Source organism: Crinia signifera, chromosome 2 (assembly GCF_055691185.1).
Source record: "Crinia signifera chromosome 2, ASM5569118v1, whole genome shotgun sequence".
In the NCBI taxonomy this organism is placed as follows: Eukaryota; Metazoa; Chordata; class Amphibia; order Anura; family Myobatrachidae; genus Crinia; species Crinia signifera.
The window spans coordinates 81772652-81798638 of NC_139218.1; the positions used below are offsets into that span (position 1 = coordinate 81772652).

The 25987-nt window shown below is 43.4% G+C and overlaps 1 protein-coding gene across 8 annotated transcripts in view; it reads left to right on the forward strand.

Annotated features, from left to right (window-relative positions):
* The window catches only part of MAP7D2 (MAP7 domain containing 2), a 137309-nt gene that overhangs the window by 30471 nt on the left and 80851 nt on the right, over positions 1-25987 (forward strand). For all 8 annotated transcript variants that reach the window (XM_083172477.1, XM_083172475.1, XM_083172476.1 and 5 more), the window contains exon 2: positions 21735-21812. In XM_083172477.1, the coding sequence (XP_083028603.1) occupies positions 21735-21812 (78 nt within the window). The remainder of the gene's footprint in view (positions 1-21734; positions 21813-25987) is intronic.

Sequence of the window (25987 nt, forward strand, 5' to 3'; positions counted from 1 at the left end):
TATAAACATAATTATAACTTCCAGGCGCATAAGGGTTCAAGTTCTCTTTGTTCCTCTCCAATGTATGGTTTTATGTGGAGGAAGAGAATATATGCACATTCATAGTGAAGTACAGTTTAATAAGGCATACAATACATCAAAGCATCAAAAAAACATAAAAACACATAAAGATATAAAAACATGGGTTCACTTGGGTCTCCAAGTATTGCACACTCTCGTGTTGCACAAAAATCAATTCAATCACTGCAAGTGGATATATCCCAAAGTGGGTATACTGCTGAAATTACCAGAGTTGTTGGAACTGACAGGCAGTTCTTAAGCGCATGTGTTATATGTCCCGGGGCAGGTAACACTGGTCAGCCTCCAACAGCTCCTCCGTTCAGTCAGGTCCACAACTGGGGTCCACCTGCTCCACCTGGTGAATTGATTTTTGTGCAACACGAGAGTGTGCAATACTTGGAGACCCAAGTGAACCCATGTTTTTATATCTTTATGTGTTTTTATGTTTTTTTGATGCTTTGATGTATTGTATGCCTTATTAAACTGTACTTCACTATGAATGTGCATATATTCTCTTCCTCCACATAAAACCATACATTGGAGAGGAACAAAGAGAACTTGAACCCTTATGCGCCTGGAAGGATATGTACCAACTTTCTTTTTTATCTTGTGCACTTTGGTGAAGGGTTAAGGAAAGCCTTTCTTAGGTACCTAACTTAAACAGGCAGCAGGGGCGCACAGAATTGTGATCAACACCTTTACAATTTGCATAATTATAACTTCCTCCGATCCAATCCATAGCATATCTATAGTTAATTGGCAGAGCATAATCCTCAATACAAGGAAGGTTAAACTCTCCAAGAATCAATGGGTGTATACCTATAGTTTAAAGAAAGGAAATGGCGTTTGCACATAACTTATATAGTGCAGTATCAATAATGTTGCCGTCTTGTTTGAAGAGTAGAAATCAGAAGTGGATAGATGAGCCGAGGAAAGGAGATAATTTTAAACAATTGACCGGGTCCTAAGTAAGAATTTCTCTTGTTTCCTAAGTAAGAAACTGGAAGGTGTTTCTACTTGGCAAATTAAGACTACATTTGGTTAGTAAATTTTTTTTTTATAAATTCTTTATTTTGTTTTTTTATTCCAAGTAAATAGTGTTACAGACATTTGTGGTAACAGTACAAAAGATATGTTAACTGTGTCAATGTTTGAACATAGATTGTTATGAACACTGGGTGTCTATAATATATGATTCATTTGTTAAAGCAAATTGGGCCCAAAGTATAATAAACAGTACCTATTCTATCATATCATTCGTTCTTTGTCTTCTTTCTTTCCTTTCCTTAAACTATTTTCGTTTAATCAAGCTACAGTGCGTAACTGGGGGAAGGAGGGTTGGGGGAGGGGAAGACAAGACAAAGGATAGGTTGGGGGGGGGGAGGGAGACTGAAGGGGAGGGGGGAGAGTAGAGGGCCTGTCCATTGTCACTCCCGTCAATCGAAACAGTGGTATTGAGTCTGTTGGGTCTAGTTTTGTTAGCCTCTCTTTCCTGATGATTCTAATGCTGCGTCAGGGACTGTTGTGAGGTAGGCGGAGCCTGATCTTTATATAATGCTGTTAATTTAAACTCTAGCCAAGGTAGCCATGTGGTGTTATAGTCAGATTGTTTATCTAGGGCCGAGTGGTAAATATCTTCCATTGCACAGTAAAAGTCTATTCTTTGGAACCATTCCCAAATAGTGGGGGGGTCTGTGGATCTCCAGTGAATCGGAACCACCGCTCTTGCTGCATTGTTTAAGTGTTTTAGTAGTGACCGTTTATATCTTGCTATAGGAATTTTAGTGTGGGAAAGTAGCCAGAAGTCAGGTTTGTCAGGAGCTTGGAATCCTATGATGGCTGAAGACATCTGGATTATTGTGTCCCAGAAAGTAGATATTTTAGGGCAGTCCCACCATATGTGTATCAGGGTGCCCCTTTGAGAGTTACAGCGCCAGCATAGGGGTGAAACTGACGGGTAGCATTTGTGGAGTAGAGGGGGGCATCTATACCATCTGGTCAGTAGTTTGTACTGTGTTTCCACTACCTCAAGACTTGTGGAGCATTGCGCCATGTTGCCACAGTGCCTCTCCCAGTTTATAGTTATACCTTTTGGCGCAAGGTCCTGATCCCACGCCTTACAGAAAGGGGGGAGGTCAGGGAAATGGTTGTGTAACACGACTTTGTAAATCGTGGAGATAACATGGGTGGGGTCCGAGGTGTGGGAGCACAGCACTTCGAACAGAGTAGGGTCTTTTTTGAGGGTGAGTGCTGTTCTTTTTGAGTGTATAAAGTGACGCAGTTGGAAAGAAAACCAGGAGTCTGTGTGGTGTAGTTCCTTTTCTGACATCAGTTCCGAGAAAGACTTGACATCTACCCCCGACATTAAGTGAATCACCCTGGTCAGGCCTTTTTGCTGCCAGGCAGATGCTTGCCTCCCAGATACTCCGGGTTGGTTAGTAAATTTGACCTAGTATAGATCAGAAGAAGGAATTATTAGCCCTAGATAGGGGAAGTGTCTAAAATACCATTTGATGTGTATCCCTGTTGAGCAAAAAGGAGGGGATGTTAAGTTTGTTGTGCGGAATGCAGTCAACTGATTATGTGTATCATCATACAGGGGCTTAAAAAAAAGTTCTCATCTCTGTCATTACCTGATAACCCTTCAGCACAAATCCCCTAGATCAGCAGTTCCCAACCTGGGGTACAGTATGTGTACTCCTGGGGGTACGTTGCAGACCAGTTGGGGGTACTTGAAAATAATATTGGTAATGGCGTAATAACCAAGTACCATGGAGAAGATCCAAGTTCCGGTTCTGTCTGCAGTGTCTTAAGCGTTTCCTCTTGGTTTTGCTCTACCAGCTCTTCACTGGGAGCTAACAGTGCTGCCCTCAGGATATCAGCATTCATCTGCCCCACGCTAACACGGGTGACGAAAGCGGCGGTGTTAATCCAGAGAAAGTACACAGCCAGAGGCCAGACACAGAAGGACTCGATTCCTGAATACACCTCTTTTGGCTTTTTAAGTGATTTCCCTAAAATTGTCTTTGTGGGGGGGTTTCCTGATGCAAGATCTATTTTGCAATAAACGTGTTAATTCAATCTTATGCTGCTTTCCCACTGCAGACACATTTTAAGTTACAAACGGTATTTAGCATTCCCACTGCAGCAGATTACAGTTTTAAATGCCATTTAAGTACCATTCCCATTGCAGGTAAAACGTTTTAGCTCTTCAAAACGTTTTTACAGCACAAATGAGTGCCTGTGACTTTAATGGGCTTTTCAGGGTTGTGGGGAGTGTCACAACACAGGCAACAACCAATCGCTTGAATTGTAGCCTGTTTACATTAAGAATACCGTTTAAGATGCATTCCCATTGCCTCTTAAACGGTAGATTACCGTTTAAAACACTGCTTTGAAAACGGGTTGAAATACCGTTTAACTTTAAACGGTATTTCAACTCTGGCGCTTTCCCACTGCAGCCTTAAACGGTATTTTGCCCTCAAAAATCGGCAATATACCGTTTTAAGGCTGCAGTGGGAAAGGGGCATTATTTGGTATATGTTTTGTATGTTTATGTATAATGTTACTGGAGTTTATTTAGCCTCTGGGCAAGATCAAAAACGTTTGGGTTCAGCGTTCTGCAGATGCAGTTGATGGACTAGTTTGCAAGTAATAACAAAGGGTCTTACTACTTACTTTTCCCAAATTCTGCTCCTTTATACAGTACAGGATGCTCCAAGGAATTCAAAATATATTGTCTATAAATATATCTAGATTTAACATGGTTCTATTTATTCAGCATATTTCATAGATTATGGCTTTTGTGTCATTGATCTAGTTTTAGAACCAGTTTGTGCACTTTAAGGTACTTAGTATTTCTTCTTTGAAGAACATGGAATTTTATTTACGCTAATAAGAATTGCAATGAAACAGTTAAACGGACGCCATAAAAAATCCTTCCATATAGAAAGAACTATGCCAGTAGGCATAGACGCTGGAGCCTCACCCTGTTTGACACACTGTACAGTTTATTAGTGGGCAGATACCTGGAACGCACATCCTCCTTTTTTTTTTTTTTTAGAATCATGTTTAGTATTGCAGATTATGCACAGTTTATAAGATTGGCTTGCCTTAAATTAGAATTGACTGCCTTAAACACGCTGTTTTTATGTGCAATTAAACCAGTTTTGTTTTGTTTTACTGGCCATGTCACGGTCCGCCGTTTACTAGTAAATATATGTGATTAGTTAATGGTAAAGCATTGTATAAAAAATCAAATGTGCATTCATGAAACCATTCTATTATATCTGTATTGCTTGTTTCCAAATAATGCAATTTGTCAAAGCATTAATTGGGTTTACTATAGTCCTCAAATGAAAGGGTCATTATATCATCACACAAGAGATAGGATTGAAGTGTCTCTTAATTTTTTTCAGATGGTACTTGGGGGTATTTTATATCCGATACTAAGTGAAAGCACTTTTTGGTACTCTTTACCTAGCACGGCGCCCATCGCGGCCATCGCAAGTACTAAAAAACGGGTGCGACGCGATGCCCGCGATTTCCCATAGGGAACAATGTTAAAAGTGTCAATGGACACGATTTTAGTGTTCAATGCCCGCGATTTTTCCATAGGAAACCATGTTAAATGGGCCACAGAGCCCAAATGGTCCCCCTGAAGTCTGAAATGGCCCCCACAATTGTTAACGCCACCCCACGATCAACGTGAACCCGAAGCGTGGCGAGCGGCGGCGGTACGCGTCCTCTGACCTTTTCATACCCCCACTATCCACGTCAGCGTGGAGTTGAGAATAGAATAGTGTGGCGAGCCCGAAGCGTGGCGAGGGGACGCGGACACCTTCACAGGTAAACGCGTCCCTTCGCGGGCTTCACAGGTATCCGCGTCCCCTCGCGGGGCTCGCTGCGCTCGGCACGCTTCGGGCTCGGCGGCTCGCTTTGCTCGCCACACTATTCTATTCTCAACTCCACGCCGACGTGGATAGTGGGGGTATGAAAAGGTCGGAGGACGCGTACCGCTGCCCCTCGCGGGCTTGCTGCGCTCGCCGCGCTTCGGGTTCACGTTGATCATGGGGTGGCGTTAACAATTGTGGGGGCCATTTCTGGCTTCAGGGGGACTATTAGGGCTCTGTGGGCCATTTAACATTGTTTCCTATGGAAAAATCGTGGGCATTGAGGCATTGAACACAAAAATCGCGTCCATTGACACTTTTAACATTGATCCCTATGGGAAATCGCGGGCATCGCGTCGCACCTGTTTTTTTAGTGCATGCGATGGCCGCGATTTTTTACCCACGATGACCGCAATGGATATCGTGGGCGCCGTTCTAGGTAAAAAGTACCCACTTTTTTTCCCCCGTTCTTTTATTGAAAAAATTTAGGATTACTTTAGTCCTCTCAATGACGACTGCCTTTCTGGGTTTATATCTCATTTGACCACAAACAGTAGGTTGGCACTGCCTGTAATAGAGCAGAAGCAGATGGGTTTAAAAAGAAATAGCCATTGCTATACATTACAAACAAATCAACCATTAATAGAACTAGTTCTGAACAACTAGATTAATGACCATATTTTTTTTCTTTATTTGGAGATGTGAAGGGAACCTTAAGGAAATTGCTGGCACATTTTAGTGGCGTGACTTACATTATAACAACCTGTGGGATGATTAAATAGGGCTCCTTCAGTCTTGACACTACTTTCTGGGTGATGGCACTTTGGCAGGGACAGCATACTTCCACATGAAAGTAATGGGGGACTTATAATAATGCAAACAATTTTTAGGGTCCGGGGGTTCTTGTGTTCTCGGCTGTGACCGTAGTGGGCCAGTGGAATAAGCATAGTGGTAAATGTAATGTGGATTCATGCACTAAAAAATTGAATTTGACTGAGAAAGGATGAACACAGAGGGCACAGCTACTACAGAGTAGGTTGGCAGATACCTAGAACAGAGTCTAACTCACCAGCGGTCTTCTTCAGGGATCCCTCCAAGGCCATATGGTTTTTGCTATGACCGATGGGCAGGTCGCAACCCTCTGTCTTGGTCTTCTTGTACCTAGTGAGTAGTAAGTCGATGGTAACACAGTCGACTAGGGAACTGATGTTATGTGAGTACCAGCCTGGTAATGGACTGCGACTACTAGTCTGTTAACCAATGATCTTAAAGTATCAACCTTGATGTATCTGCCTAGAAACTGATGGCCTGGATGTGTCAACCTGGGAACTGATAGTCTTGAGATATCATCTGGGAACTGATGGTCTTGAAATATTGGTCTTGGAAGCGATGGTCTTGGGATATCGTTCTTGGAACCAATGGTCTTGCGATATCTGTCTTTTAACCATTGATATTGGTCTGGGAACCGATGATCTTGGAGTATTGTCCTGGAAACCAATAATCTTAGGATATCGGTCTGGGAACCAATGGTCTTGGAGTATTGGCCTGGGAACTGATGGTCTTGGCATATTGACCTGAAAACCGATTGTCTTGGGATAGCGACCTGGGAACCGGTGGTCTGGTTGTATCGGCCTCAGAACCGGTGGTCTGGTTGTATCGGCCTCAGAACTGATGGTCTGGTTGTATCAGACCGGTTCTCAGGCCCATACAACCAGACCGTCGCTGAGAACCAACGGTCTCGTTGTATGGGCCTGAGAACCGACAGTCTGGTTGTAATGGCCTGGGAATTGATGGTCTGGTTGTATGGGCCTGGGAACTGACAGTCTGGTTTTATGGGCCTGAGAACCAACGGTCTCGTTGTATGGGCCTGAGAACCGACGGTCTGGTTGTAATGGCCTGGGAACTGATGGTCTGGTTGTATTTGCCTGGGAACTGACAGTCTGGTTTTATGGGCCTGAGAACCGACGGTCTGGTTGTATGGGCCTGAGAACCGACTGTCTGGTTTTATGGGCCTGAGAACCGACGGTCTGGTTGTATGGGCCTGAGAACCGACTGTCTGGTTGTATGGGCCTGAGAACCGACTGTCTGGTTGTATGGGCCTGAGAACCGACTGTCTGGTTGTATGGGCCTGAGAACCGACTGTCTGGTTGTATGGGCCTGAGAACCGACGGTCTGGTTGTATGGGCCTGAGAACCGACGGTCTGGTTGTATGGGCCTGAGAACCCACGGTCTGGTTGTATGGGCCTGAGAACCCACGGTCTGGTTGTATGGGCCTGAGAACCCACGGTCTGGTTGTATGGGCCTGAGAACCCACTGTCTGGTTGTATGGGCCTGAGAACCCACGGTCTGGTTGTATGGGCCTGAGAACCCACGGTCTGGTTGTATGGGCCTGAGAACCCACGGTCTGGTTGTATGGGCCTGAGAACCCACGGTCTGCTTGTATGGGCCTGAGAACCCACGGTCTGGTTGTATGGGCCTGAGAACCCACGGTCTGGTTGTATGGGCCTGAGAACCGACGGTCTGGTTGTATGGGCCTGAGAACCGACGGTCTGGTTGTATCGGTCTGGTTGTATCGGCCTGGGAACTGATGGTCTTGATGTAGTCTGTTCTGCAGGATCCTGAGCTGGGCAACAGTTAACCCTGATGTAATACTGGAAGCTGGAATGACAGTAGCAGAATATCAGGCAGCAGGTGGAGAAGGCAGGTCAGCAGGTGTAGCAGTGAGGCAAAGGTATACACAGGAGAGAGGTAACAGGTACTGAAGCCTAGAGCACAGCCTCTGGGAAGACTATCTGAAGTCTATACTTTGTGTGAGAGCTTGATTTATTTATTTTTTATCCAGGGAGGAACTACAGTACCCCCATGGTATTGTGTGTTGGGATTGGAATACAAAGGAGGCCAGCATACCTCATTTGTATATATATCTTGTGACATCAGGAGTGTTGAACGGCTGTAAAGGCCCCATACACTATGCGATTTTGGGACGATTTCATCAAATTTCGGCACTTTGTGCCGATAATCGGATGAAATCGGCCCAAAATCCCAGATGTGTGGTATCTGATCCAATCCGATGCGCGGTCCCGTGCGCATCGGACCGGATCAGGGAGGTCGGACGGTCAGTACATACGATCACGTCCGACCTCCCTGTATGCATATGCCTGCCCACCTGACAGGCATATGCATGCAGACACCGGGGGAGCAGTGGGGCGGGCAGCGGGTCCATGAGTGCTAAGCTGGCGGCGCCGGGGAGTGCTGACCTGGCCGGGCGGTGATGATCATAGATATCAGCACAGCAGCGCTGCGGGACGGGACGCGCAGTGGCGGGTATTACATTTTAAAATACCTGTCAAATGACTGGCCGTTCTCTGATTGGCTAGCTGAGAGCTCAGCCAATCAGAGAACGGCTACAGGAATTTTAAAATCTAATACCCGCCACTGCGCGTCCCGTCCCGCAGCGCTGCTGTGCTGATATCTATGATCATCACCGCCCGGCCAGGTCAGCACTCCCCGGCGCCGCCAGCTTAGCACTCAGGGACCCGCTGCCCGCCCCACTGCTCCCCCTGATAAGAGCACCGCCCGCCCCCTGCGCCCCGACGTGATAAATCGCAAGCGATTTATCACATGTCAAATTTGGCTCATCAAGTGCCAAATTGTGTGTGAGCCTCCCGGGCGGCTCACAGGAGAATTGGGTCCGACTTGTCCTAAGGACAAGTCGGCCTATTGTATGGGGGCCTTAACATCTTGTATGCTGTATCTCCCTTGAAGCAGGGGAAGTTTTTTTTTTACGATTGTGAGAAATAAACCTCTTACCTTCAAGACAATGGCCTTCATCTTGTGACTAACAGGAATGTCACAAATGTAGTCCCGTTCTCCTCCTGTACAACTAGCATCTCCAAGCTGCTCTGCCAGCTACTGTGCATGGCCTTGTCAGTGACCAGTGAGGGACAAGCAGACTCTACTCGGGAGGTATGCAGTGTATGCTTCAACATGCTACTGACACATGTCAGTGGTTAATGACCATAATGGCCCCCACACACTAGGCTGACAATTTGGCCTAGTGTATGGGGGCCTTAAGAGGGATTCCTCTATTGGCCCAGGTCCTGAAAAATTCTAATCCAAATCTGTGATCACTTGAGGAGCACACACACAGGAAGACCCTATGTAAACTCAACTCGTGTGTGACCCTACAATTGAATCATCCAATGAAAATGCTTCACATGCACATTGACACTGCACATATATACAGATACAGGCTCATTAAGGTAGGCATATCTACCTTAATATATTTTATATACTGTACATAAACTAGCAAGCCCCTCTCCACCACCCCTAAATTTAACCTGGCTGCACTTTCCCATGGTCTCTTTGTTTGCTAGGTCAGACCATGTATGATTTTTATATAACATAGAAGACTGAATTTAATTGCTTTTGGGTAATCACTCATATAGTATCTACTCTTAGATAATGTTTTATTCATGACTATATGCAGAGCTGCGTATACAATGCACAATATATGTAACCATGTACATTCCTATTGTGGCAATGGCAGAACTTGTTGCTGGTGAGCCCAGGGGCAAAAATATAATTTGGGCCCCTTTCCTCCGGAACAAGTTCACAATATGCAACATGGCAGTGGGTGACAGGGAGAGGCAGAGGGCGGGATGTACTAACATATACGGCTAGCATCGCGGTGCAGGGGCTCTCTGTCACACCTCCTGGGCTCTGCGGCGATATCCGGCGTCTCCTCCTCCCCCCTGCAGCTGGAAGATCATCCCTGGATGTGACATGCTGCTGGGGGAGGAGGAGCAGCACGGAGGCTTCTATAGGGTATCGCCACCCATGTATTAGTACATTTGAAAATGCAGTAAAATGTGGGTTTTATCGCATTTTCATCTTAGTACATCCCGCTAAGAGTGTGCAAGAAAACACAGTGACATGAAGAGGATGACAAGGGCAGCAGTGGGCCCATTAGTCCTCAGGGGCCCCTCGGTGCACTGCATTTGCTGCACCAATGGTAGTTCTGCCTCTGTATCATGACATGTCTGCCAGCCTGACTGAGATAAAGGGATGGCACTGGCTGTCCAATAACAAGCTGCTGATATTTTTAAATCAAATGACCATTAGGAGTTGATTGGTGGGACTACAATTTACATAGAAAACAAGGTTTATTGATTGCCACTAGTTTTATTACTTGTTCATAAATGAGCCCTTTTATTTATTTATTTAATACATAAATTATTTAAACTGTCCATGCTCGTTATTTCACCAGAAACTGAAAAGTCAGAGAAAAGAGGTCATAATACCACTGAAATGAAAAGCAGGATATATACACAGTATAATGTGTTCTATTATAATATGAAGGGAAATGATATGTTGTTTCAACATTTTATTCCTGTATTTAGCACCGGAAAAACACATTGTTGTGACTATTTTTTTTTGCACGGTGCATACGTCTATACAGTACTGTCATGTGTTTAGAATGACCACCAGATACATTTGCTGTACATAAAATAGATTTCCACGTCTAATGACATGGAGGCAATAGAGCTCAAGTGCCTATTATTATTTAAGCTGATACACTTTCCCTTTAACAGTCTGGCAGGCAGCAGACATGTTTGAATGAGGTTAGCATTTGCTCAACTGGTTTCCAAGGTTACTGAGGAAGATGGGTTAGGGCATGCAGCGCCAATAGCAGAGGAAAGAGGAATTGTTAAGCCTTCCTTTTTGTCTACACTTTCAAATTCCTTTTGTGCTGAAGGTAAGAAAAAACATTGCTCCGTGAGGTAAGCATTCGGCTTTCTGCTTTTATGTGTAACTCTTTCTATACATTGGAACATCATTTTTTATATGCCTTTTATTGTGACTTGAAATCTTAGCTTATTCTGTGGTAAACTCTTAAATACCTGTGTGTGAGGGTTGGAATGTACAGGTTTTCTTCATGCAACAATTTATCTGTTTTTTTCTTTTATTTATATTTTTTTGTTTGGCTGCTTTGAAACTGACTGCTTTGTAATATTTGCGCTATTAAGACTGATCTTATTGTCTACCTATGCTTTAAAGCACATGCAGTCGTTCATTTGACGGCTTATAGAAACGGCATCATTTGAGTGGCAGTTTTCAGACAGGTTAGGTGCATACAATCGATTATGAGAGGACCGGTCGTATGCAGCAGCTGGATTGTATGACGGATTTGGAGTACATTGTGTGTCCAAAAACCACCATGGACTGCCGGGGAGTTAAAGGGAAAGTTGGACACAATCATGATTGTAAGCAGGTCTTTTTGATGTATAACCACCTTAAGTCATCGTGGAATCCTACACTATAGCGTGCTTCTATTTCTTTTATCGATCGAAAGATTATAATATATAATAGCGTCTCTCCATTTGCTTTAGTGTCATAGTCACACTAGAGCCGCACGCTGCTATGGATGCTTTGGATGGAACTGGATAGTTTGTCCTTCATACTGTACTACAGTGATTTTCAACCTTTTTACCTTGCGGCACACTAAATTTTAAAATTGCCAAGGCACACCATGCGATCCCCACAGGGCAAAACACATTGGCCCCCACAGGAAAAAAACAAACTTATTGCCCCCCATATAAAAAACAATCACACTGGTCCCCACAGGTAACACAAATAAAATACATTGGCCCTTTAAATGAAAAGAAGAGACCAGTAACTAACAGTTGAACTGGTGGTGGCTGTAAACTAGTTTGGGCATCTCTAGATCTGGGGGCACACTTGAGAACAGCTCCAGGCACACTAGTGTGCCATGGCACAGTGGTTGAAAAACACCGCTGTACTAGGATCGTAATTGTATTTCTACGTTTATCTGTACTATCATTTAGTTAAACATAAACTACTTTGGTTTTGTCACATGGCGATAGAGAGCAAGTATGGGCCTGTTTTATTTTGCAGTGTGTAAGGAAGCTGCTGTCTGGAGGAAAAGAGAGAATGATATTAGAGCAAGACTATTAATTATACCTAACTGGGATAATTACATTGTTGTTTCCTTAAAGTTTTTGTGCAAGGACAAAGGCAATGATAATGCATTATCTGTGAGGTCTAGTCATAAGAATCTGTATCGGAAGAGATTATATTTATTTTATTAATTTCAATGAATTATTTGGTTTTTCATAAATCCCATGAATATACATCTTACCAACATGAAATGCCAGAACCAATGACGAAAAGCCTATAGATTTCCTTATACATTCATCCTCAATATGCCGTGCAGCATCAGATGCATGGCGCGAGTGAACCAACAGATTCTTTTCAACTCTACTCTAAAGTTGCATACACGTTAGTCGATTTTTGTGCTCAAAGTAGCTCACTTTTCCGGTCTTGAGCCACTTTCAGCTAAAATCAACTAGTGTGTATGGTAGAGCGGTGAGTGGTAATGCGTGCTTCCGCATCATCGCTGGCCACCGCCGTCCGTTGGCTTATTTTACAGGCCGATTGAACCACTTTCCATAGTCTCCTACTATGGTAAGTGGTTCACCCACCGTGAAAACCCCTGGGCCGAGTGAAAATAGCTGAGCGATTTTCATTACATCGCTCGGCATACACTATGGGCAAAAACGCCCAGTGTATGTGCACCTTTTCAGGCACAAAAGAAGCAAAAAATGGCAAACTCTAAAAGAGTATCATGTGACCTGGCATGCCAAGAAGAGTTATTTGGCGTGACTGCAGCAAAGATGTACAGGGACACATCTGTAAACATATTAAATTAAGAAAATTGTGTTAATATGTCATGCTTAGGATCGGTTATGTGGTGAGGGACAGTGTTCACTTCTGTTGGTCTACATCTGGGGTAGCCAACTCCAGTCCTCGAGAGCTACCAACAGTTAATGTTTTCCAGATCTACTCATAGAATCACAAGTGACATAATTAGCTCCACCTGTGGATCATTTAAAATGTGTCAGTGGTAATGAATGCACCTTTGCAGCAGCTAGGTTGTCTGGAAAATGTGAACTTTTGGTAGCTCTCGAGGACTGGAGTTGGCTACCACTGGTCTACATGTATTGGAATTCACTAGCACTGGTTTTGCATGTTACACTGACTATTAATAGTTTGAATTGGTCCTGGACCACCAATGGGTACCATTGCATACAGTTTGGGAACCACTGGCCTAAGCTTTATTACTAGACCTTGGAATTTTTGCTTTGTCTAAACTCTAGAAGGATGGTCCAAACATCATCTACATGCTTACTCTCATTTGGATAAGCATGTCTGTTGTTATTAGTGTTCATTCTAGCACCCGCTATCTTTGAAAACCCATGCAGTTCCTCTTACCTGCCTGGGTGTCACTGTCTGCTGTAGTTCTAGCACAGTGTGGTCTGTATATCACCACTGATATGCAAACCAGACCTGTGCTAGAAACACCACAGCAGACAGTGAAACCCCAGGCAGGGAAGAGGAACTGCATGGGTTTTCAAAGATAGCGGGTGCTAGAATGAACACTAGTTATTATGTACTCTCATGCAGACAATCTATATAGATGACATAACATGACATTCCAATGTTTTTGATGGTCTTAACTATTCACTGTATATATTATGATATACATAGTATTCATTCTACAGTGATCTATTTGCAGCATAGAAGTGACTATGCTGCAATTACTCTGTACAGCATAGACATAAAAGGTTCATCCACTGTAGAACAGGAGTTTTTCTTTATGTAAGATCTGTAAAGTAAAGAAATATAGGAAGTCCCGTACACGGGCTTAATTGTGTTTTTAAGATTTATTGTACAGTTTTAATCTTTTTAGTGCCTGTTCGTCATTGTAGATGTTTGATGTGATTACTCAGAGTAAGATGCCAGACTACCCATGATCTCCGGTGGCTCGGTCACAGTGAGCTCCACTTCTTATTGTCTTTTTATGTGTGACTAGTAATTAAATAAACAATAGCTGAGCAGAAAGATTAATAGTGGGAATGGCTATAGGTCCTCTGTGTTTCACTGAACTGATTTTATGTTGGTTGAAGAACCTTGTTGAACTGCATGAAGTACAGCACTCAGCTGATAAATGTGAATTGTGTGTGTGCTGGGGGGAGACTTCATGGAACTTAATGAAATATTATAAAAAAAAACATTATTTTAAAATAGAATGTATAATGTACTTGATCAATGTATACAGGCAGATGATTAAAGGGCACGTTCCCCCATCACAGTTGGAACACAGCCCCTCCCCTGTAGAGTAGAAACATAGAAGTTGACGGCAGATAACAACCTAGGGTTACCACCTAGTCCCTTTAATTCCGGACACATGTTAATTACACAGGTTCTGTGGCAGTTTAAAATCAGGTGAAGTGGAGTCTTGAAGTCAGCCAGCCACAGAACCTGTGTAATTAATATGTGTCCGGAATTAAAGGGACTAGGTGGTAACCCTATAACAACCACTTGGCCCATCTAGTCTGCCGTTTTTGTGCCATTAGGCAATTTCAACCCTTTTTGGACCTTATTTCTTTGTAAGGATATTCATACGCCTATCCCTAGCATATCTAAATCGCTCTTAGCTTCTACCACCTCTGACAGGATGCTATTCCACTTATCCACTACCCTATAGAAACATAGAATTGGAGTACCCATACAACATTAGTGCACATTCTAGCACCCTGCATCTTGTAAAACCTGTACAGTTACTCTTCCATGCAGGGGGTGTCACTATCCACTGTGGTGCTTCTAGCACAGATCAGGTCTGCTTATCATTGCTGAAATACAGACCACACTATGCTAGAAGCACTGCAGCAAAGAGCGACACCCCAGGCAGGGATGAGGGACTGCATGGGTTTTGAAAGATGATGGTTCTGGAATGAATACTACTTAATTGCTTCTTTAACCCCTTCCCTTCATATTTTAGTTGCCACCTGCATACCTTGGGGGTATGGTGTATTTGTACTATTTTGTATTTTACAGATGCATTGCTGGTCTTAGTGATGTTTGTATATGAAGCTGCAGAGAACATAGTCATATGTGCACTGCAGCTTACTGTATAACAAAGAGATTTTCCAAAAACGGCTACAGCAGTGGTTCTCAAAGTCAGTCCTCAGGACCCCACACAGTTCATGTTTTCCAGGTCACTCGACAGGTACATTCATTACTCATTGACACATTTTAAAAGCTCCACAGGTGGAGCTAATTATTTCAATTGATTCTGTGAAGAGACCTGCAAAACATGCACTGTGTGGGGTCCTGAGGAACGAGTTTGAGAACCTGTGTGCTACAGCTTATATATATATATATATTTTTTGTATTTAGGGTTACATTTTATTGTCCTTTCAGTGTTTTTTTTTTCTTCTGTGTATAGTTTTTGTTTTCATTTTTCCCCAAAGACAGCAGCAGGGACCATCTTCCTAATAGTTATGCTGTGATGTGGCCAGTGCCTAATTTGTTGATTGGCTGGATTCCCACAGATATAAATCTAGTCCACAAAATGGTTACCACCATTGGGCCTTAATTGTGAAGCTCGCTTGATGTGCCCTGCAAATCATTGGTTTTCTATAGTATGTTTAGAATACAAAGATGTACAAAAAAGTATTAAGATGTATGGCTACTCTTACTAGACACTAGAGACAGGTGTGAGAATAGGTAACCAAGATGGAGGTTAGGAGGCAATCAGAGGAGTGAGTGAGATCAAGTGTGAATATTGGAGAGGAGTGGTTTAAGGGTTTTAAACATGAATGTGGGAAGTCTTTAAGGGGAATAAAGTGCTAATAAACGTACAAAATGAGGAGGGGAAGAAGGAGAGGTTACAAGAACATGGAAATACCATGATAGTGTGGAAGATATAAGATAGCATAGCAGTTGCTAACAGAGGTATACTGCTTTCACATTGCAGAAACGGGTATTGACCCTGTATTCTTAAATGGGACTTTAAAACGGGTCTGAACCTTAAGACCTTTCACATTGCAGGTGAAAACCTTTTTAAAAAGCGGTACTTGTGTATTTTGGCGGCGCCCATCGCATCGCATACATAAGGCATGCGATGGTATGTGATGCGATATCGCGCGATATTGTACAATGCCATACAATTTTAAAATTGTATGACATTGTATATGGCATACAATGCGATGCGATGCGATTAAACATTGTATAAGCACCCTAATGGGTGCTTACAATGTTAAATGCACCCCCACGCCACCCCCCCCACTATAAACGTGAACCCGAAGCGTGGCGAGCGGCGGCTGTACGCATCCTCCGACCTTTTTATACCCCCACTATCCACGTCGGCGTGGAGTTGAGAATAGAAAGTGTGGCGAGCGCAGCGAGCCACCGAGCCCGAAGCGTGGCGAGCGCGCGAGGGGACTCCGATACCTGTGAAGGTATCCGCGTCCCCTCGCGGGGCTCGCTGTGCTCGCCACGCTTCGGGCTCGGTGGCTCGCTGCGCTCGCCACACTTTCTATTCTCAACTCCACGCCGACATGGATAGTGGGGGTATGAAAAGGTCGGAGGATGCGTACTGCCGCCCCTCGCGGGCTCGCTGCGCTCGCCACGCTTCGGGTTCACGTTTATAGTGGGGGTGCATTTAACATTGTAAGCACCCATTAGGGTGGTTATACAATCTTTCATCGCATAGGGGGCAAAAATCGTGTCGCATCGCATGCCATCGGGTGCATGGCATGCGATGCGATTAAAACATCTCGCGATGGAGATCGAGGGCGCCGCCAAAATACACAAGTACCTTAAAAGCATTTAATACCATTCACACATTGAACCCGTTTAACCCCCAAGGGACATGTTTCAAGCCATAGAAATAGAGCCATTTACATTGCCTAAAAAACGGCTTTGAAACGTGTAGGACTCTGCTTTTTAAACGTGTTGAAATACCAGTTAACTTTAACCGGTAAATCAACTCTGGCACTTTCACACTGCAGCCTTAAACGTTTTAAAATGGAAAAAAAACGGCAATATACCGTTTTAAAAGTGCAGTGTGAAAGGGGTATTAATTGGCTGATCAGCATTACAGGAGGCACCAGAGGAAATTCGCATTCATGCCAACATAATAACAATTTGCAGCAGATGACAGAGTTGATGAAGTTGGTTTGAAAATAATTAGAGTAGGTGGAAATAGACTAAATTAAGTAGTAGAATTGCAGCAGACTTAATTACACATTCGGCAAGATAAAGTTACATAGAAATTAAGATGGAATCTTCTGTAATAAACGTCTATTACTGTTTTGTGTCAAGTGTTGCTCTGTTCAGGTGTGCAAAGCTGCCGGCGCTGAAATGACTGTTCTGTTATTCCATAATATCTAGTCTCTAATAAATATTAAAAAAAAATTGACCTCTACAAAGGTAGGCCTTGTAAAGCTACATGAGTAAGACTGTTCATTTAGGGGTAGCGACGGCTCTGCCTGCCCCCTGTAAAATAAGGGAGTGTGGCCAATGTGAGGAGGCATGGCCTTACACCAGTCCTAGTATGAGGGCTTTAGTCTGATCAGTCTGGGATGTTGGGAGCTACATACAGTTCACTGTTGCTCTGTATATTGTTGATGGATAAAGGACAAGCACATTCCATGATCCTCTCCTTTCACATGAAGGGTTTATTTGCAATCCCCTTGAGTCCGCTTAAAGCCCCATACACAACAGAAGATAAAGTTAAAAAAAAAAAAAAAAAAAGCCCTTTCTCAAAGATATCTTTAACCTTATCTTCCAGTGTGTACACTGAATGTCGTTAATGATGCACGCTCCCGTTCATCACCTGCCTCCTCCTGCATGTTCAGTCGAGGGAGGTCCTCGTTAATGACAGCCATGCTGCAGCTGCAACTTGGCTGATGCCTTCCCCCACGGCCACTAGATTCTGAGCCGCTACTGGCAAGTTTGTATGAACTTGACAATGACACCCCCCCCCCCCTCCCCCAGGGTCTCTGGTGCTCCCAATATTGTCAATGAGCCGCAATAACACATGGGTCCAGGAACTTTTCCTGGATCCCATGTGTTATCGCATGATAGCCGGTCCTTTTTTTGGCCATTAAAAAATGGCCTATAATCCTATACCCTCATAATGACCATCGGTCTATAGACTGTTTTTATTAACTGAAGAATGATCACCATTAGTTGGATACTCCTTATTAATTGGATGCTGTTTATAAATAGAATATACATACTCCTTTACTCTTATGTTTCACATCGTATTTTGACTGACAAATTGATTTTAAGTATCAGAAAATAACAATGAAGCTACAGTTCTATATTTTTAAGTAATTTCTACACACACACACACACACACACACACACTCTGTCTCTTTGGGTTCATGTCTAAACTATAGTTCTCTGACACACAATTCCTCATTAAATTGTTTATCAGTGCTCATAGCAGTGACTGTTATAGTGTTTTTACACTGTGTAAGATATCCCGGGTTATTGTAAATTAACTTGCAGCCCAGGATATTTGTGCAGTGAAAATGCACCATGTTGGAATATGCCATGTTGAGCGACAAGGTATTTCAACACTGGTATCTAGCAGGGTTGAGCATGGATTCAACCTGGCTCACTGTACAGTGTAAAGGGGTAACCCGGGTCGATTAGACCCATTTACTGCAATGCAATAGCCGGTGCTGAGAGATGATCTCATCTCCCAGCGCCGGCTCAGGACCCGCCTCCCCTGACATCACCTGCCCAGCAGGGCCTGCAGTGGAAAAGGGTTGCAAGCCAGTTCATACCGGGTCAGACCCTGGGACAAAGTTCCAAGTGTGACCCGGCAATTTGATATAAAAGCAGTATTACAGGAGACACTATTTCCAGCTCTTGTAACTGCTTTGCTAAGTGCTTGATAGTAAGTTCTTGCTAGTTATTTTCCATATTTTGAACATTGAATTTGGTTTATTAGAACTGCACTTACTTTGCAAAATTGGCTATGTTCTGAGAATGAATATAAGTGCTACATTGTTTGTTGGCTAAAACTTCACCTATTATTTGTGCTTATCAGACCATAACTGACACAGAATGTCAAGTAGTTTGTTTTCAATGAAACCGATAAAGATGCATCTTTGATGTTATGTAACCACAAATAGACACATTTGATTACATCATTGTACCTAGCTTTATCTTTTACGTTTCTGCACATGTTACTGAATACTGAATAATTTCATTGTTACGTAGTAAAGGCCCCCATCCACTAGGGCAATATATAGCCAGGGCCACCGAGAGGGGGAGGGGGAGGGGGAGCGGGTACTAATTACCCGGGCCCGCCTTCCCCCTCTGTCTCTCCCAGGCAGCAGCACACACGTACAGCATGTGCTGTGCTGGCAGCAGGATCAGCATGAGCATCTCACTGACAGCACGAGAGCTCATGCTGAGCCCAGAGGCGTAACTATAGCACCGCAGCGGGGGGGGGGGGGGGGGGCGCTGTGCATGTGTGGGCGCCGGGGGGCTGTGGTGCTATAGTTAGCCCCCTCCCGTCCGCCCATCTGCCGCCCGCCCATCTGCCGCCCGCAGCCTTACCTGACTTCACTGTTCCCGTCCCGGCTCCCTTGCAGGCTTCATTCTTCTGCTAGTGAGACGGACCACAATAAAATGTCCGCCCCATATAGCAGACAGTTCTCTGAAACTGTCTGCTGTATGGGGGCGGACATTTTGTGTTGGTCCGTCTCACTAGCAGAAGAATGAAGCCAGCAAGGGAGCCGGGACGAGACCAGCAAGACAGGTAAGGCTGCGGGCGGGGGGTGCGGCGGGGGGCGCCCCCCATTAACGGCTGTCAACACAGCACATGCTGTAGGTATGTGCTGCTGCTGAGGGGGGGGGGGGGCGATAATAACACTCCCCCCTCGTGTGGTTTCACCCCCTAAATGTTTTGTGGCCGTGGCCTAATCGCGGTATGTGGCCACGCCTCCCACAATTAGGCCATGACCCCAAATTTTACCGGGTCCCAGCTTAACTCTCGGCTGCCCTGTATATAGCATGCGGTACCTTACATGCAATACCCCGCAAACTCACCCGACAGCTGCTGTGTGGCAGGATCGCATATGATACATTGTATTATTATTATTTATTATTATTATAATTTTATTTATAAGGCGCCACAAGTGTTTCGCAGAGCCGTACAAAGGTACACAGTACAGGGAGACAAAACTTTAACATTGAATAAATAACAAAAATAGAGTACAAATAAAGAGCACCACAGTTCATTACACATTACAGCTTAAATATAAGTAGTGAGGACTCAATCAACATACTATAAGAGGCTTGAGGTCACTGTTGGAGATGAGTATGCAGACGAAGATGGTCACTGAGTGTTTGAGTATAGGAGAGCTGTGAGTGAAATGTGAAGTTATTTTGTATACAATGTATCATATGCAATCCCAGCAAGGGCTACAGGCTGTGATGAGTATTCGTGGCAGCCCATAAGATCTGTGACTGCGATGCGATATGCATGGGGAACGCGCCTTGCATCACAATTGCAGAAACATGACATGCATTGTGTTACTTTTCATGCGATCCATTGCAGCACTGCATCAGAGGCGCATAAAAAGTGGCCATATCACACTAGTGGATGGTGGTCTTAAGCGTTGTTTGCAGACCCAATTTATTCTGATTCAAATTGTACTATACCGTGCATTTTAGTTTAGAATTGACATTCAATGGGGTTTATGCATACTTTCACAAGATTATTTGAAAGCTTTGCTAAGTAATAACTGCAGTATTTGATCTTCACCTTTGTAACTATTATGGATAAATAAGAATGTGGTCTGTTCACCTACTTTACTTTCACTTTCCTCCAAGATTGTGTGTTATCTTATTGCTTCTGTTACTGATATACAGTATACTGTAGGAGGTTTTTATTGTTGGTAATCCTTGCAGCTTCCTAGTTATGTAGCAGTAAACAATACCTGCAAACAATGTTTAAAAAAAAAAAAAAAGAACTGGAAGGATGCACAATCATGTTAAATTTTAGTAATGTCAAGTCCAATATTGCCTATTTGTTTTAAATAAAGGTATTTAGTCATATTTGAATGCTTGGGGCACTGGACATAGGAGTTTTTGCCATTTGTACTGCTTTCAGACCGCAAAAACGGCATGGACCCCCGGTATTTTTAAAAGTTTCTAAAAATGGGTCAGACATCTCTTAACCCCTTTCACACCGCATATCTGAAATGGTATTTTATTTTTCTATGCCATTTTTGTGGTCTGAAAGCATCCCGTGCAGGCATTTGAGGCATTTGCCCACGAAGGCGTTTCCAAACACCCCCCACTGAGGCATCCTCGATTCCCCCCCCCCACTGGAAATGTCTCCGTCCCGTGCATATCTAATACCCGCTCATTAAATATGCACTGCGCTGGGTCCCGCTCATTAAATATGCATGGAGCGGGACCAATAGTTCTCACTTCTGCCTGGGTACCATTTAAAACCGCAAAAAAACAGGTCTGAAACGGGTAGGACCCTGCTCTTTTACCGTTTCCAAATACCGGATTTTTGGAAATGGTAAATTCACTATGCACCTTTTAGACCGCACATATTACCATTTCAAACGGTAAAAGAACGGCAAAATACCGGGTATAGTGCGGTCTGAAAGGGGCCATGCCTAAAATACACTAAATGAAGCTAAAAATATTACCCCATATCCTTCCCCAAGCTCCACTTTTTTAAATTGTTTAGAAAGGCTGGTATGCATGTCGCTTATATGACGCGATCAGTAAACAGCCACAATTATTGACTATTTTTTTTTTTTTTATGCTCTCCTTTCGCTGTACGAAAATAAATACTTTATCTGTTTGTGTTGTAGTGCTAATATTTTGTTCAGGAGTTTAGTGCGTAACATAATTTCATTCTGCTTCAAGGTATGGACAGTCTTTTCAAAACCGATGAAAGACAAAGGTTGGCAAAAGAAAGACGGGAAGAAAGAGAAAAATGTCTTGGTAAGTTTTTTTTTTTTTTTCGCAAACTAATTTTATATAACAGTGGTTACAGTATAACGTATAAGTTTGGTATGGTGAGTATTTACTTCTATATAGTGACCAATTAGTCATTTATATAACGAGAGATACAGAGTTTAACGAATGCAGGGGGAGAGCATAAAGGAAAAACGAGAAAAGCCAGAGAGTGGGGGGAGGAGAGGAGAATAAGGGGGGTCCTAAATCTGTGTCATATGGGTTTTGTAGAGTGGAGATTCCTTAACGGTGAGCCAAGTTGCCCAAGTAGTGGTGAACCTAGTGGGTTACCAAGTGTCAAAATAGCGAGTTTTTTGCATTGGGATAGTGGCATCTCCATCAGGCCCTCAGCCAAAATTCAGGAGTTTCTTGGTGGTTTTGTGGACCTGTTGCCAAAAACTAGACCACATATTGCAATGCAACATATATGGAGGGGAGTGCCTGGTGATTGTTTACATCTCCAGCATAAAGCCGATACGGATGGAAACATTCTGTGTACTTGTTCAGGGCAGCGATACCATCTGGACATTATTTTATATTGGGTTTCTAAGACCTGGATGGAGGGCGAGCTGGCAAATATGTATCTGAATATACGGGACCATTGGTCTTCTGAGAGTTAATGTTGTAGATATCTATGCCAGTATTTAATAAATATGGGAGCCGGAAGGGGGAGGTTGGCTAGACAGAGCTGATATAGTTGTGAAATCAAATGTCTGGGTATTGAATAAGCTAAGCATAAGTTTTCAAAGGGGGTGGGTGAGATGTCTTATTTGTAAGTATGCCCAGAAGCTGCTTGGGGGTATATCATAAGTCAGAGTCAGTTCAGTAAAAGAACGGAGACCTGTGGGACCTATAAGTGTGCCAGCCTCGAGATGCTGGCTTTGGCCCAGACAGAGAGGGATGATATGGCAAGTTAGTTTGGTGGTAGGTCTGGGTGAGCAAGTAAGGGCATGGGCAGAGAAAATTTAGGGCTGAAGGCAGGTGAGTGTCTATTCTTTTTCCAACAACTCAGGGTTGGGTGCTTGAGGCGTGGGATTTTCAGGATTTTCCATGGGAGTATGTGGGAGCGGGTATTGGTAGTAGCGCTTGCTATTTGTGGCCATTGTTTATCGGCAGGGAGACGTGTAATTTCAACAATTCTTGCAAGGTGTTTTGCATGGTAATAACTGATAAAGTGTTGTAGCCCCCCTTATGTCCCATTGCACCCTGAAGCTCCCTGAAGAAGGCCTCCGGTATAGCAATGGGCAGCGCCTGAAGGAGGTACAAGACCTTGGGTAGCACGTTCATTTTTACAGTGTTAACTCTGCCCAGCTAGGATAGATTGAGGGTTGACCACTTATTGAGATAAGTCTTAAATTTATGTAGTAAGGGGAGGAGGTTAAATCTATTAAGGTCTGCTATATCACGTGACAGAAGAACCCCCAAATATTTGAAGTGTGTAGGGTGCCAAGTGAATGGAAAGGATCCATGAATCCTTTTTATGACATGTGGCGGGGTGGATATGTTTAATGCAATAGATTTTGTGTAATTAATCTTAAAGTTTGAAAGGGCGTTAAATCTAGTGAATTTGGACATAAGCGCTGGGAGGGAGGTGACAAGGTCTGAGATAGTGGCCAGCAAATAATCAGCATACAATGCTAGTTTGTAGTCATGGGCCCCTACTTTTATGCCATGGATATTTCAGTTGGCTCTGATTGCTCTGGCCAGGGCTTCCATGCAGAGCACAAAAATGAGTGGAGAGAGAGAGGGCAGCCTTGTCTCGTCCCATTTTTTATTTTGAAAGGGTTGGAGAAAGTTCTGTTTACTCTAACCTTTGCCATTGGGGAGCTATATAAAGCCAGTATGCGCTGGAGACAAGTAGGACCTAAGCCTAAAGCCTAAATGACTAAGGACACCTTCAATAAAGTGCCAGTCGACTCTGTCAAAGGCCTTCTCGGCATCAGTGGACAGGAAGACCACGTGATCAGCACCGGTTCTTGCGGTATGTAGAAGATCAATCATTTTGGAGGCATTGTATTTAGCCTCACGGCCCGGGACGAAGCCCACCTGGTCTCCATGCACCACACCAGGGAGAAGCGGGCCCTGTCGGTTCGCTAGCATCTTAGCATATAATTTCACGTTGCGGCTCAATAGGGATATGGGCTGGTAGCTCGAACACTGGGTGGGATCTTTAACTTCCTTGGGTATTACAGAGATATGAGCTTCTAGTGTTACAGTAGAGAAATCAGACTCCATAGATATTGAATTGCAAGCTTTTAGAAACAAAGGCATTATGGATGATCTAAAGGTTTTATAGTAACAGACGGGGAAGCTGTCTGGGCCGGGCCTTTTTCCTGTTGGGGTGGATACTAGGGCCGTTTCTAGTTCCTCTATAGTGAAAGGTTGTTTTAGAGCAGGCATGTCCAACGTTGGCCCTCCAGATGTTTTGAAACTACACATCCCAGCATGCTTTGCCACAGTTTTGCTATTAGAGAATACTAAAACTATTGCAAAGCAGGCTGGGATGTGTAGTTTCAAAACATCTGGAGGGCCAACGTTGGACAAGCCTGTTTTAGAGAGTTCAGGTCCCCTTCCGATTCCTTGGGGAAATTGATTTCACGTAAATAGTTCTTGACTTAGCTTTGGGTCTGGTGAGGGCAAGTTGGGTTGTTCAGATCTCAAGTTATAGAGGGTAGAATAATAATGTTGGAACAATTCTGCTTTTTGAGGAAATGTATGAGCCAAGTCTCCGCAAGGGCTCCGTACTGAGTGCACGTAGGAGTTTGTTGAATGCACGCTTGGCTTCGGTTAGGTTGTGTAATATTTGGGGGTCTAATGTAGATTTATGTTGAGATTCTAAGGATATACTGCGTTAAAGAATGAGCTGCCTCTGTGCCGTTTTTTCTTTTTTAAGCTGTGAACCTAATTGTATGCACTTGCCTTGGATAACACATTTATGAGCCTCCCAGATAGTCATTGCTCCGACATCAGGGTTGTCGTTAAGTTCAATGTAATTTGTTATTGTAGATTTGAGTTCTGCTGTGATTTGAGAGTCCTGAAGGAATGAGGAGTTAAATCTCCAGGCCCAGGGCTTAGGTGTAGTTAGAGACAGTTTAACTGAGGCAAATACAGGTGCGTGATCCGGCCAAGTTATTTGGCCAAATGAACTACAGGGGAAAAATTTTAAGAATTTATGATCTACCAGGAAGTAATCCAATCGGGAGTACATATTGTGTGGTGCTGAAAAGAAAGTGTAGTCTTTTACTGTAGGGTGATGGATTTGCCACAAGTCTATAAGTTGGAATTTGTGTAAAAGCCTACGATGATTCCTGTGATCACGTGTGAGTTGGCGAGGGTGTGCAATCCACTTTTGGAGCTGCTTGGAATTTAAAAAGCGTCTCCTTTTATGAAGGCGATGTCTACATGTTCATGCCTAAGCTGGCGTAGGAGAGTGGACCTCTTCTCGGGTATGTTGAGCAGCTTCACAAGAGCACAATTTAAAATCTTGTCTTGGTAAGTTTTAAGAGCATGCAAGATATTTTTATGTTAGAGAGCATATAGCATATTTGTTATAAACCTCATGGTGCAAAATATGTGATGAATTAGATGAAGACTGAATGCAGCTATACATTTTTTTTAAATGACCTTGTATTTGTATTTGTGTCCCTGCTGACATCCATCTGTATTAACCAATCAACAAACAGTACAGATAGATTAAAGGCAAATGCAACATGAAGGAGGAAATCAGACCAATCCTGATAACCACTTTAAAGTATTGCTTTATTTTTAGCTTAGACTTTAAAGCAGTGTTCAGGGCCAAAAGATATGAGCAGACATTAAAAAAATAAAAATAAAATAAAAAAAAAACAACCCAGTGCACTTTACTCCCAAGTAAACATGTTTCACCCACAGAGCCTCATTTCTGTCTGTGGAAACATATTCAATATTTACTGACCTATCCAAGTAGTCATACGTGCATGATTAAAGAAATATGAACTGCTGTGGGTGAAAGAGTTTATTTGAGAGTAAAGAACATGTCATTGGAAGAGATTAAAATAGTAGTGAGGGAATGTCGTGCTAATTACTTGTAATTCTGGGGGCAAAATCTTGTTCATCCTTGCTCACATGTGGAGTTGGCTGTGCCTGCTGATATTTGCATTAGCCAATCATAAAACAGTATTGAT